The 14,069-nt window shown below is 37.2% G+C and overlaps 1 protein-coding gene across 9 annotated transcripts in view; it reads right to left on the reverse strand.

Annotated features, from left to right (window-relative positions):
* Nucleotides 1-3,387: 3,387 nt before the first annotated feature.
* The window catches only part of LOC143744958 (homeobox protein SIX6), a 34,472-nt gene continuing 23,790 nt past the window's right edge, over nt 3,388-14,069 (reverse strand). Inside the window, exons 2-5 of one of the 9 annotated variants that reach the window (XM_077236699.1) lie at nt 9,906-10,085; nt 9,610-9,741; nt 4,926-5,578; nt 3,388-3,980 (exon numbers count right to left, since the gene is read on the reverse strand). In XM_077236699.1, coding sequence (XP_077092814.1) covers nt 3,815-3,980; nt 4,926-5,578; nt 9,610-9,741; nt 9,906-10,085 — 1,131 coding nt within the window. In that variant the 3' untranslated portion in view covers nt 3,388-3,814. Of the gene's footprint in view, nt 3,981-4,925; nt 5,583-9,100; nt 9,190-9,609; nt 9,742-9,905; nt 10,086-14,069 lie in introns of those variants that run through there. The other 8 variants (XR_013205934.1, XR_013205935.1, XM_077236700.1 and 5 more) reach the window with 8 other exon arrangements.

A 14,069-nucleotide genomic window follows, 5' to 3' on the forward strand; every position in this document is an offset into this window, starting at 1 on the left:
ATTTTGTTCTTATAATTGTGATTTGTTTTGCACCTCTCGGCCACCGTAAAGATGGCATGAAGAAGACTGAGATGCTGAGAAGGCATTCGCGAGATGGACGTATGCGCATTAGGCTATTCGTTCTGTGTTTTTTTCTAAACAGTTAGGCTATGTTTATGTGGTATTTTTCATGTTTTCATCACGCAATCATGTTTTTGATGCGGTGGAGACGCGTTCATGTAAGGGCGGCGGCGCTGCCGATAAAGCACCTAAAAGCTGTCACAAAGAACCGGCAAAAGAATGCACCAGAGAGAAATGCACATTTCATTTCATAAGCAGAGAGCAGTCTGTTTTCTTTCGTTTTTAATTGTTCTGTTTACAAGTAGACATTTCAAAATATATATATTTTTGAAGTCCGTGAATAGGCTACCTTATAGCCTACGCTGAGTTTCGGTTATGAGACGCGCTCCAGTTCACGCGCTTAAATCCAGGCAATTGGTTGATGAAACATTGATTAAAATTAAGATACAATTAATACAAAACGAAATTCACTTTAAAGAAAGGCTTTGTGTGTGTAAGGTCTCTGTGAAAGTTTTAAAGCAGTCTTTTAGTGCCGCTTCAGAGCGGTCGCGTCCATAACGGAGAACTGTCGTCTGTAACATTGTTTTTTCCTCGTAAATGCGAACACGAAAAATAAAATAAAATGAATATTTTATGTTCTGTGGAGAGCCAACCCTTCTTCATCCGATTTGCGCAGTGTAATTCACAGAATTACAAACAAAAAAAAATCGTTGCCTCCTAAAAGTTAAAGATATTTTTTTGTCACGCATGACTGTCTATTTCCCTAATATTAAATATAAAACGCATGTGTAGACTAATATTTTTCTAATGTCTGGACTCCTTTCAGGGAGGAGCCTATGGATAAACAGACTTTTCAATATTTTGGTATTAATGCATTTTCTGAGAATTTATATTTCAAGTTTTGACTGCAAATGTCATGTCCATAACGCTGGAATTCCCAAATTTTAAATAATTTATCCTCAACTAGTTTTGTGGTGTAGGTCTACGTATTTTATAATGTTAAGTTAACTTCAGATAATACTAATAGTAATTTAAAGATGTGGTAGCATTGGATCTGGACGGTATGGATAACGCTGTGAGTTGGAAGGGGTGTGTCGCGATTCTGCAGGTTTGTGGATCTGAGTGTCGCGATTTCGGTTTCATATGATATGGCATATCCTTACAGCCCTAGTCATTTTAGAATGTTAAGTTCTACTCCTGTATAGTTATTTTGGTGAAAGTAGCCTAACTCAAAAGTAATACAGGAGTAATGTAACGCATTACAATTCTGAGACAGTAATATTGTAAGGTAATGAATTACTTTTAAATAACAGTAACAAGTAATATATAATGTATTACAGTTTGGGAGTAACTTGCACAACACTGCTCACGGACCCCAGTTACACGTGTATGTATGTAGCTACACGTCCTTTTCTAATTGGACCTTGGGTTTATATATATATAGCCTCTATAGCTTATTTAAAAAAGTTAAATTTTGAGGCTTCTTTGACCATTTTCTTTCCACTTGCAGAATGACAACTATGAAAACGTAAATAAAATATATATTTTTCAATGTTCAATCGAAAGTGATTTTAAAAAAAGTTTATTGAGTATTGTTATTATTAGATAGGCTACTTAGCTAGACTTCTAGACGGTGAACTCCTCAATTAAACGTCCCAGAACGTCACACACTCGCACAAATTAAAAAAGTTTGGATTTCTTTACCTCTGGCAATCCCGGCGGAGAGTTTTCATGCTGAGGTTTGGGGAGGGGAAGGCGGGGTTGTTCTTTGTTAGCTCGGCCCTCTCCAACTCGTCATTAGTGCTGATTACCGTTGACCAATTTGACAACCTTATTGACTGCTAAAAAAGACGTTTTCATCGTCCCACCCTGCACTCCCTAGAGCTCAAAAGAAACGGAAATTCTCCACCATTCTGTATCCAGTGTTTAAAATAAAGCCGTGCTCCTTTCCCTCCCTCGCTTTGGCTCCTATTTTCTCCTTTTTCTCGGAATGAACACTTGGTTTGGCCCCGCCGTTGTTCAGACTGAATGGGGATTGAAAAATACAGCTTGTGCTTTTTATTGGGAGCGTTAATGAATGGCGCGGGTTAAACCCAGGTGCGCGCCGTGAACCTTTCAGGCAGTTGGGAAACAGAGGCGCTGTGTTTTTGCGCCTGCTCCTTCCCTCAATTAGCCTACGACATAAATATCAGAAGATTTGAGCACTAAAAACAGCGTCGTAGTGCTTTTGAAATAAAATATTTATAAAACATTTTAAAACAGTTATTTTTCATCTAAATAATAATTTGGAAGAATATAAAAAAATAATTTTCTTTTTTTTGTCTATAGCTTCTGGCACTTGACAAAGACAAAATCTATTTTTTTTAAATAAAAAGTTTTGAAAATAAGTAATATTACGAAAACGAAGTTATTTTTTTTACGATAATGCCTTAAAGTAATATTTAAGTAATTTCAACTTAACTTACATTAAACTGACTTAAAATGAGTTGAATCTTGAATAACTTATAAATAAAAGGTGAAAATTGCTTAACTTATTTTGATGAGTTAAAGCAATGTAAAAACATATGTTATAACTTATAGATCATATAATTTTTTTACAGTATTTTGTTGTGATTATAGCAGTCGAAGAATTTAAATCTGAACAATGCCACAAGGCGAATTAACCTGTAGATTTAAAGAAAATGTACATCCGACAATGCCACAAAGGCGAATATAGATTTAAAGATACAAATATTATATATAAAAAAGAAAAGTACAAGTTATAGGCCTATGTAAAACAATCTTGTAAATCACATATTAAATTAATACATTTTGAGCAATTCGTATCAGTTCCAAACTCATTTGATAAATTATTTGTATGAAGCTTGCTTGGGCCATATATAGGTTCTATTTAAACAGCAGATCACAGTTCGGGTTGTGTTGACATCCGGGAGAGCGTCGCGGCCTTTTGCTGACCCTGTGCTGTCAGAGCGCATTACACCACGCCAAGCGTTTTAGCCAATTACCGCTCCAGTATGAGTGAGATTGAGCTCACAGAGATGCATTAAAACATGCAACATATTTGATCCCCGTCTGTTCCAAATCTGTTCTGCAGCATGATGTGACATTCACATTTTAAACTACATACGTTTACTTTCGGCTTGACAGATGGCCCACATTAAAAATAAACATGACATAATATTATATGGTTCAATTTGACTAATGTTACTGAACACACTGGAATAAGTGTCGTAAAAAATCAGTTGCGAATTTGCGATCGTATTTAATTCAACAGTGATTTTATTTCTTTAATCATGTTATCATTTTTTAAAATTCACGACGCTCAGCATTACGCACAACAAAAAATATTTAAAAAAAGCACACAAATAAAAGGCCTAGGGGCCGATGATATTTTAAATAATCAAATAAACATCGTTTATATATTAAAAAAGACAAGTGGACATTAAAACATTATTCAGTCTTTTCATGATAAAGTACGCACACATACAATAATAGGTTTGGCCCACCGAAATTGAACATTCGATCTTTTTTCTTTCTTTTCTTTTTTTGTATTTCAAAAACTCCCTTTGCCTGTCTTCTTGAGAAGTAGGCCTCCGCATTTTGTTCAAATCAACGGTTGAAAAATGAAGTTGTGTGACGCTATTTTTCCATCCTTCATTTTAGCCTCTCGTTGGGCCGGTTGCAGGCACTGAATTTTTGTAGTAGTTAGATTGTCTCTACAGTTCTTCTGTTTGCTCTTTTGAAGCCTGTCACGTTAGATGTCACATTCGCTGTCGCTGGAGGTGATGGAGATGGTGGAGATGGCCGCCTTGCTTGAGAGACTGACTTCTGGGCTTGAGGCGGGACCCAGGCGGTCTACTGTGGTGTCATCGTCCCCCAGCGATCGGACCGAGCCACTGGACAGAACCTGCTGCTGTAGCCTACAGGGGTGAACCCATACAAAATGTCAATGAGGATACGTAGACCCTCGTTGCTTACAGTGGAGTGAAAATGTCTTCAGATCTCTGATGCATATACAGTTAATCAGTCTTGGATTAAGATTGAATTATCACTACAAAAATCATTTGACGAAGATATGCTCTTAAATCAATTGAAAATGTTAGAGGTTGTAAGTGCATTTGCATGAACTAATATCAAAGATTGAATTTTCATAAAGCATTAATACAGCTTAATACCATACACTGAAAAAAAAGAAAAAAGATGCAGCCTTAAATTATAGTATAATCAACTTGGATGTTTAAGTCATTTCAACTTAAATTACATTAAACTGACTGAAAAAGTTGTTGTATCTTGTATAACTTAAAAAAAAAAGTTGAAAATTGCTTTACTTATTTTGATAAGTTAAAGCAATGTCAAATGTTGTCAACTTATTGATGATATAATTTAGACAGTGTATGTTAATTTCAAACAAAGATACACAACATATATTCTTATAGAGCTAAAAAAAAATGAACTAGAAATATACGCAGCATATAAAAACCCTTGAATTACAGGATTTAAAACATACTGTATATTTAACGATTTGATAAAGCGAAGTGAGAATCAGAGCAGATTCAACACATTAGCATCTTCATAACTCTGAGAAAATAATTTTTTATTTGTTATATCTATTATATTGTCATAAACCATTCCGACATGAAATAGTAGGCTATGCATCAGCAAGGATGTAATGTAAAATAATAAGCACATTTTGGTACCTGAACAAAAGCAGCTTTGCCAACTACACTGTCGATTTTGACATTCATTTTAAGTTAAATTGCGACAGAAACTCCAACGAAATCAAATGTTTACTTCTAAGGAATAAAAATAATGATAGTTAAGTAGCCTAATAATAAAAACGAATATCCCAGTTCAGTGGTCTATACCTGTTCTTGGCCGCTGCCGCCCGGTCTCTCTGCCTCCTGTTTTTAAACCAGTTGCCCACTTGTGTGGGTGTGAGTCCAGTCGCCTGCGCAAGCTCTCTTTTTTTGTTCGGGTTCGGGTAAGGGTCCTGCAAGTACCACTCTCTCAACAGATGCCGCGTCCTCTCCTTAAAGCAGTGTGTTTTTTGTTCACCGTCCCATATCGTCCGAGGCAGTGGAAACTTCTTTCGGACGCGGTACTTGTCCACGGGTCCTAACGGACGTCCACGGAGTTTCTCAGCCTCCTGGTAATGCGCTTCGAGCCAGAGCGCCTGCAGCTTCGCGTGTGAGTCTTTGGTGAATTTGTGGTTCTCCAGTATGTGGTAGAGCTCGCGGAAGTTGCCCGCGTGAAAGGCCACGACCGCGCGCGCGCGAAGGACAGACTCGTTCTTTCCGAGGACTTCGCAGGCGGACGGCGCCACCGGGAGTGACCAGAGGAAGCGGCCGAGCCTCTCCACGTCGCCGCTCTCCTCGAGAGTCTCGCAGACCCCCGCGACCTGCTGGGGGCTGAAATTCAAGATGGGCAGCTGGAACATGGAGACTGCAATCTCTCTCTCTTCTTTGGCCCTCCTTTCTAATGTTGCTCCTCGTCTGTATCCCCCGTCTTTTTGTTTAGCCTGTCTGTCAGAAAACGGCAAAAGTTAACAGCAGTGTCACAAAACGAGCTTGAGGAGCGATGCCGTGCGGCAGGCTCAAGCAGCCTGGACGGCAAAATCTCTTCTTTGATTGAGTGTGAGCATAAAAAACTGGAAGCAAGGTGTTTTCTGAGGAGCAAAATAAAAGAACATTTAGCCCCTGCTGCCGATATTCTATTGGAGTTGTCAGATTGGCTGCCTGGTTGCCATGGACACACGTCAATCACTGTCAGGTTTGCCAATCACGCGTGAAGCTGCACTAGATTTCAGCACCACCCAGCGCGCGACAGCGCCTTTCAGTGAAAACGTCAAAGTGTCGTTTTGACCTTTACGTTTGAGCTGCTCAGAGACGCCGAATGTAATGTTGTCGTTTGGTGGAAATCTGGAAGCAACCCCCACCGAGTTGTCGATAAAACGATAGGAAAGAGTGTCTGTTAAAATATTAGAAAGACCTTCTATATGAAAAGCATATAGGCTATAAAGAATAAAAATGATTGCTTATTCAAAGTTACACTTTTTACAAAATATGTGCATGATTTTCACAGCGAAAAAGTGAATGAATAGCTTTTACGAAACGCCTAACATTTCTGTTGCCAAGATTTCGAATCTTAGAAATAGTGTTCGGAATCACACTGTATAGACTTATTAATAAAAAATAGTATGTCTCAGTAAACTAAAAATGTCATGAAGCACGAAATATAGGCCTAGTCTATCCCAAAACAAGGAATCTCAATGAAAAATCATTTAAAAAATGCACAGAAGAAAAAAAAAATAGTTGAGCGTGAGTTGTCAGTATAAACTGTCATCTCTAAAATCACAACATGGTAAAGTAATCTTGTTAGGAAGTAAAAAAAAAACTGTCAGGATGTAGAAATAAATGTGGCACATCAGGTTATGCATACATACAGCATATCTTGTGCGGCAGGACTAACTCACAACCCCAAACCGTAACATTACAATGAAAGGTAGATTTAATTTTTTAGTAGCCTACATATGTCCTCTGATTTAATATCACGCACTTCGTTTTTTGCTCTCTTAAGATGATAGATGGTTAAAAGTGTCCGGTCTCATTAAGGCATGCCTCGTTTCAGAGGTAAAGTTAAGTCTGTCGGAAGGGCCTAATATTATTTTAGGCTACATAACTTCAACCGAAAGTGCTTTCTGTATGTTTTATATCCAGGTAGGGCATGGAATTGTTCGTCTTTTGCCATGAGCTTTATAGGGAACTGTTGTTACCACGCGACTCGTGCAGGATAATCAGAATGTCCAAAGGATTTTAATAGCACCTCAACTAATAATATAAAATATACGGATGCGTCTAACATCTTGTCATCCTAAGTGGCATCCTGACATCCTGAGTGACCTGCACATATATAACCTACAATGTGCAGGTCAGGGTGGGGAACTTAAAATCATATAAAATCACCGTAAAAAAAATCATATATAGGCTATAGCATATATATATATATATATATATATATATATATATATATATGCTTAACATTGATATAATCAACAAATAGTGATTTAGAAACGACTTTAAACTCGGTTTTCTTAATCAGTAGCCTAGGCCTAGCCTAATATTTAAAGTTGTCGAAAAAGTCCAACGGCAACTAAAATATTTGTTGGAAGACTTTTTTTTTTTCTTAACAGTAAACCTATCGCATGTCAACCCTTCATTACAAAGCGATTGAAAACAGTCACATCAGAATGACAGACTGTCAAAAATAGAACACGCAAAGATGTCCAGCCTATTAAATCTAGGCGGAGGATCGTCTTGTGTTTGGCCACCGTAAATCGATTATCCATAGGCCCGAGCGGGTTAAAACCAAACAATAATGACGTGACAGTTGGCCATAAGAATGAAAGGTCGGTAGACACAATAAGACGATTAAAGCGTCCATTTATTCTATCTTATTACAGTTTAAACGCCGACCAGTAAAATAACCAGAAACAAGGGATTTGCGAGTCCTCTAAGTAGGCTATATGAGTCATTCTTTGGGGAAAAGAAACAATACCAATGGGTCAGAAGCAGACAGAAGCAGAAATATTCAGAGTTCTGTAGGCTACATTTCATACTGTAGGCTAGGCCTAGTCTATTAGGGGGGGGGGGGGGGGGGGGTTGGGGTCTATTTTTTAGGCCTAGTTAAATAGCCTGCTACCCTACTCTTAAAATAACTGTCACTTCATATTCAGTAAAATTATTTTTAAACTACTGCCCCTACTTAAATTCAAAACGAGACACTTATGCTTGGTATTTATCGCGCAAATAAAATAAGGAGAATCATTCGTTCCGCTTATCTTTGCTTGTGCTCCATAACTTCAGTGGCGAAATGCTGAAATGACTCTGCGTCACGGCAAAGCGCGAGCCCGGGATGGAACGCGCACGAGCTGAATAATACGGATTGCACACATATAATGCCTGACACCGCTATCCCTGAACAAGTGAGAGAGAAAGGAGAGAGAGAGAGAAAGGAGAGAGAGAGAGAGAGAGAGAGAGAGAGAGAGAGAGAGAGAGAGAGAGAGAGAGAGAGAAGATGGAGTGACACTCAAAGAGTTCTGTTATCTGCTTGTCCTCTGAAACAACACATAAAGACACGCATAAATCAGGCTTCATAACCCATAAAGTATTTCAATTCTTAACCTCCACATTAATAAAGAAAATTTTTTAATGTCCCTATAAAAAGTGACATTTCTGCATTTAGCAGATGCTTTAATCCAATGCGAATTTCAAGGTAGGCTACATTGCATTTAACATATTTGTATCATCATCATTATATTGTTCCCTGAGGATCAAACCCATGAACTTGAAGTCGCTAACACCATGTTCTAGATACAGGAATATTTAAAAACAGGAATATAGGCTACAATATAAAATATACAACATATAACATAAACAATATACACATAAACAATACCTGTCTATGTTATTTTTTCTTCACACAATCCAAAAGTAAAGTTGTTGAATGCCAGTGCATTAGTTTTAAGTGAAGAGGCTTATAGTAGGCTATGTCCATATGGTGTCAGATGAGATGAGAGGCAGAAAGTGTACACACATGTAGTTTAATCATCACAGTGAAAATATAAGGAAAAAGAAGAAGAAAAAAACATGAGGCACTTTGCCATTGCTGGAACCTTTTGAAGAATAGGTATCCTTTAGGGCAGTTCTCAGAGAAAAATACAAACTGAACGCAAAAGTTTCCTGCAAGAACTCTAAAGACTGTGAACCGTTCCTCCTGTAATCCCACCACGAAAGAAAAACTTAAAAGAATATATATATATATATATATATATATATATATATAATTAAGTTATCTGAATATACAACAGGCTAGTGCGGCAGTCTGTGAAACCAAATGTTGCTATCTTTTTTATATACAGTGGCATAATTAATAAGTGCAACCACAATTTGTTATGCCATTACACAGAGTGCATCATTGTCTGTCATGGATATAATTTATAAATTGAACCAATGGCAAAAATTATTGTATTTTATAACTGTACCTGAAACAGGCAAAGGCCGTTTGAGCCCATTGCAGCGCAGATCAAAACTCCGTTCCTCATTTAATAAGTATCAGCTCTGGAGGGAACAACTATTGGATTCAAACACAGACACGACCATTCAAGTGTTTGGCGTTATACGATTTTCTATTCATCAATCCTGAAAATAATGTATCACGGTTTCCACAAAAATATTGAGCAGCATAACCATTTTCAACATTGAATCATAATAAAAAATATTTCTTGAGCATCAAATCAGCATCTTATAATGATTTCTGAATGATCATGTGGCACTGAAGACTGGAGTAATGATGCTGAAAATTCAGATTTGTCATTACAGATATAAATTCCATTTTACAAGATATTATAAAATCGAAAACAGTTATTTTAAGTTGTAATTATTCACAATGGTACTTTTTTTTTTACTGTAATGCAACCTTTAGAGAGCATTAGAGAATTATTTCAAAAACATTGAAGAAATCTTTCCAAACCCAAACGGTTATTCTGCATACCAGAGGGCTTTTTGAGCATGTTCCTTCTGTCAATCCAGCGGTTTCCTTTAGACAGAGTGCACACACACATTTGAGAGGTGCCATCCGCTTTGTTGTCCTCTCAGCTGGTTGAGGCTGAACGCTGGATGACTCCTATAGACCAGGGATTTACGTTCTAATTAAGATATCATGTCGGGCAGAGCTGAAGTGGATTGCTAATACTCCACTGGCCCAGATAATAGCAAACGAATGAGAGATTCAATTAAATAAAGTCTTTGCTTGCTTTGGTACATAGACAAACCAGATGAGTTACAGACCTCTGCGAGTGTGTGTGGGCGGGTCTTCATGACAGATCGGTGTCCAGCCATGGCACTGTCCCGTTTGGATGTAATCTGGGATTTGTGGTAACAGAGAAGACCTCTTATCCCATGACCCTTCTGGCTTATCCTGCTCCCTCTCTCTCTGTTATCCAGCAGAAGGACAGGGATAAGCGACATCTATTTCCCAACACAACAGGATCCATCAGACAATAGGGTTATTTCTTTATCATTCAGTTTGTCATATGACTTTTTACAGTTATGCTATCAAATACATTGCGTCAGGTGACATTGCTAAAGTAAATCTTGTGTCCCCCTTTTTCTGCTCTCATTTATTTTCTTTTTCTCAAACAAACACACCCCCAAAACGAAGACGTGAAATCTACACCTCCATGTGTAGTCCGAGTGCGAACAAAGTGTCACAAACAGCACACACCAATTGCTAATGTTACTAACTAATACTGGAATGCCCCTATTAGCATTTTGATTTGCATGGCATAAATTAAACAGCAGCAAAACAACAACCCTTGGCTTTTAAACCCTACAATGTAATATCTAGTCCATCAAAGACACAAATGAGACAGACATTTTTGGTCTACATTAACTGTTACCTAGCAACTAGACACACCACTTACCCCTGATCTGAAAACCACTGCTCAGTCACAACGCTTGTACAACTTATGGTGAGTTATATTTATATATATATATATAGGTCCTCATATATTTTGCGTTTTTACTTATAAAGAGGGACAAAGAAACAGCTAATTGTCAGAGCATCATTTAAAACTGAGTGTCTGTGATGACAGAAGAGGGAAGATGTAATTTTAATGTCATCTTTATATACCTTTGTTGAAGAGCCCTACAAAAACAAACAGTCTGATATGAAGCTTATATCAATCAGTACTCTGTGTATAGGGCTATAAAGCATCAGGGAGATGCTACGCTCTCCGAAAAAATGGTACAAAAGCAGTCACTGGGACGGTACCCTTTAAAAAGGTTCAAATTTGTACCATTTAGGTAGTCTATAATATGTACACTTTTGGTACCAATATGTACCTTTGAGGTACTACCTTTTTAAAGGGGTATAGACCTTATTCAGAGCAGCGCCATGACAAGTGTGAAAGCAAGGCTATGAGGGATAGACTTGCCGTGTTTTCCGCTGTATAAAGCTCCCAGATCACTTATAATTTAACAGCTCATGTTGTCTAAATGTTGTTGAAATTTCTTGGAAAGGTATTTTTGCTGTGTTTCGTCAGCTGAACAATCCAAAAACAGAGTAAATAACAGTACAACCCACTGAAGAGATGCATGTCTATCTCTCACAACCTCACTTTCATTCCCGTTAATAATCAAAGATGGCGCTGCTGTGAACAAGGTTTATGCTATAGCGCCCCAGTGACACCTTTTGTACCTTTTTTTCTAGAGAGTCAATATGCGGGGAAAGACGTTTCAGTGCGAGGTACTGACCACACATTTTACAAGATATTTGTCAATGACGCTCAGGATCTGTTGCGCACCAAATCCTCTGTCATCCTCCAGTCAGTTATCTCTCACATCGTCACATAACAAGTGAAATCAATCTTTTGCTGCGCAGGAAATGCTGCAAAAAGAATTTTTACTAAACGGGATTAAAATCAGAAGAACAAAACAGAGGTTCAAAGATGATTCATTCTGGTTTTGGGTAACTGCAACTGACTGTTGTTTCTCTCAGTGTTCCCCCCACTGAAAACAGACTGATTAATGCAAAAAACTTGAATTAATGCTAAGTCACTTTTTTTTCTCAAAATTGAAGAGGTAACCTCCTGAAGGGGCAGGAGATTAAAAGAGAACTAAACTCTTCAGCTCACATCTCTATGTCTTTAGCATTTAAAGACCACCTGATTTTTTCAGATATCTTCTGTTCACAGAGACTGCTACAACATTTTAATAGCTATACTGTTTTAGTATTTTACAGAAAAAAATGCCAGAATAATTCAGTAAAATGTTAATATATTTACAGAGCCTGTAAATTTTACAGTTTAAAACTATAATTTACACACACAAAAAAAAGGGGGAAAAAGAAAAAGAAAAAAAAGACCAGGTAAATACAACAGCATATACTGACATAACCATAATAACACTGGTGTTAAACCACATGGTATAAATTCATCACAAGTAGCCTTTCCACAGGCTGAGGTAAATAATATTCATATAGAAGGGCGTAAAGTGTCATTCACACAAATACAAAACACCATCATGGTAAATTATTAAAAATGACTTTATATTAATTGGCTTTAAGTACTATGTACTTACATCAAAAAATAAGTGCAATGTACTTATTGTGTTCAGGTTGTATTGTAAAACACTTGTGCTGCTATTGAGGTGTGATACGGGTAAGGTTAGGGACCGGGTCAGGTGAGATGGTTTGAGTAGTTTTAAGGATAGGTTAAGGTGTAAGGGAAAAGTCAACAGTATAATTACATGCAGGTATTTTCAAAATATAAGTACAATGTAAAAACATGTATGTACACATAGTCCATTGTATCAAATTATTAATTGCAATGTAAGCACATATATAGCCTCTTAATATAAAGTGGGACCAAAATGACACTAAAATAATGCTATAAACATTAATTTAACAACATAAGATGTAACATAAAACCCTTATGTACATAACTGGTTAAAAAATAATAAGAAGAAACAATTCAATTAAAATCCATCAAATGTAAAGTGTCAGGGAATTTTGGGAATGTCAGTTTATGGCATTTCACTGTAAATTACAAGTTGATTTGTTCTTTTTACTTAAAATTTTTACATTTAACAGTATTTTACTGTAAAATTATACGTAATTTTCTCTGTATATAGTACAGGAACTTACTGTTATCCAATTAACAGGTTTTTACTGTTTAATTTTACAGTACTTTACAGTTAAAATAACAATAACTTTTACAGTGCATTTTTTTCTCCCTACACCTGCCTATAATTGTGGTCATATATATATATAGGCTATATATATATATATATATATATATATATATATATATATATATATATATATATATATATATATACACACAATCAAAAAAAATACTATAATAAAGGAAGTGTAAGTTTAAGAAATAAAGGCACAATAGCATAATAATAATAATCATATGAGAAAAGCGATTACCTTTTTTATTATTTCTCTTTACCAAAGAGAGAAATGAGCTTCCATATATTTTGGATACACCCTCCCCTAAATGGCACAAAAAATAAAACGGCTAAATAAAATGTATAATATTGTTCACCTTTTGACATGGAAAACATTTACACATTGACCAAAACAGATATATTTTCTATGAAGACTATCCAGAAGCATGCAGACAAGTCATTTCTCCATAATCTCAAAAATAAAGGATTTTTATTAAACAGGGCAAAATAAAAGTCAGACATATGGATGTCTGATGCTGTTGTGCTTTTCAGAGAAATAAATAATCTCCGCCTCTTCTGATAGTGGATGAACAGACTTTTCAGCTGTTGAATGAGCTCAGCTACACAGCTTACAGACAGACAGCAGTGTGTGTGTGTGTGTGTGTGTGTGTGTCCGCGAGGATGACAAGGTCAGCCATGTGTGTATGTGTCAGTAGGATGTTTACGGCTAGGCGTGATCTCTCTACTTCGGGCATATGTCAAATGCCAAACTGACACTTGATTTTCATGACAAAGATTGGTAAACTGCATGTTTGTGTGTTGGAGAGCATTACAGATTTAAGGCAGATCCTAAACTGGTCACTGGTGACAGTATGTGTCCAAGTTGTGTGTGTGTTATTGAGCTAAAGTAGAAGAGACATTGAGAAACAGGTCATATCTCTAAAGAAACTATTTCCACGTGTATGTGTGGTGTCTGATGCAGTGATTCTGATAGCTAGTGACAGCAGACTCATCTCACTTTGACTCCCCAGCAGGCAGGCAGGCAGGCGGGCACACCCACACACACACCCACCCACACCCACACACACACACCCACACCCACACACACACACACCCACACACACACCCACACACACACAGTAAATGTGGTGTGTGGCTACACTAGGTCTTCTGATCGTCTGCGGTCTTTTACTCTGAGAGTTGTGCTGTGATACTCATGCAGAGAGTGACTCATAAACCTGAGATCAAGCCCTGCAGCAAGAGAACAATGTACTA

The sequence above is a fragment of the Siphateles boraxobius genome, unplaced genomic scaffold (assembly GCF_051911475.1).
Source record: "Siphateles boraxobius isolate OS27281-9 unplaced genomic scaffold, OSU_SipBor_1 20, whole genome shotgun sequence".
NCBI lineage: Eukaryota > Metazoa > Chordata > Actinopteri > Cypriniformes > Leuciscidae > Siphateles > Siphateles boraxobius.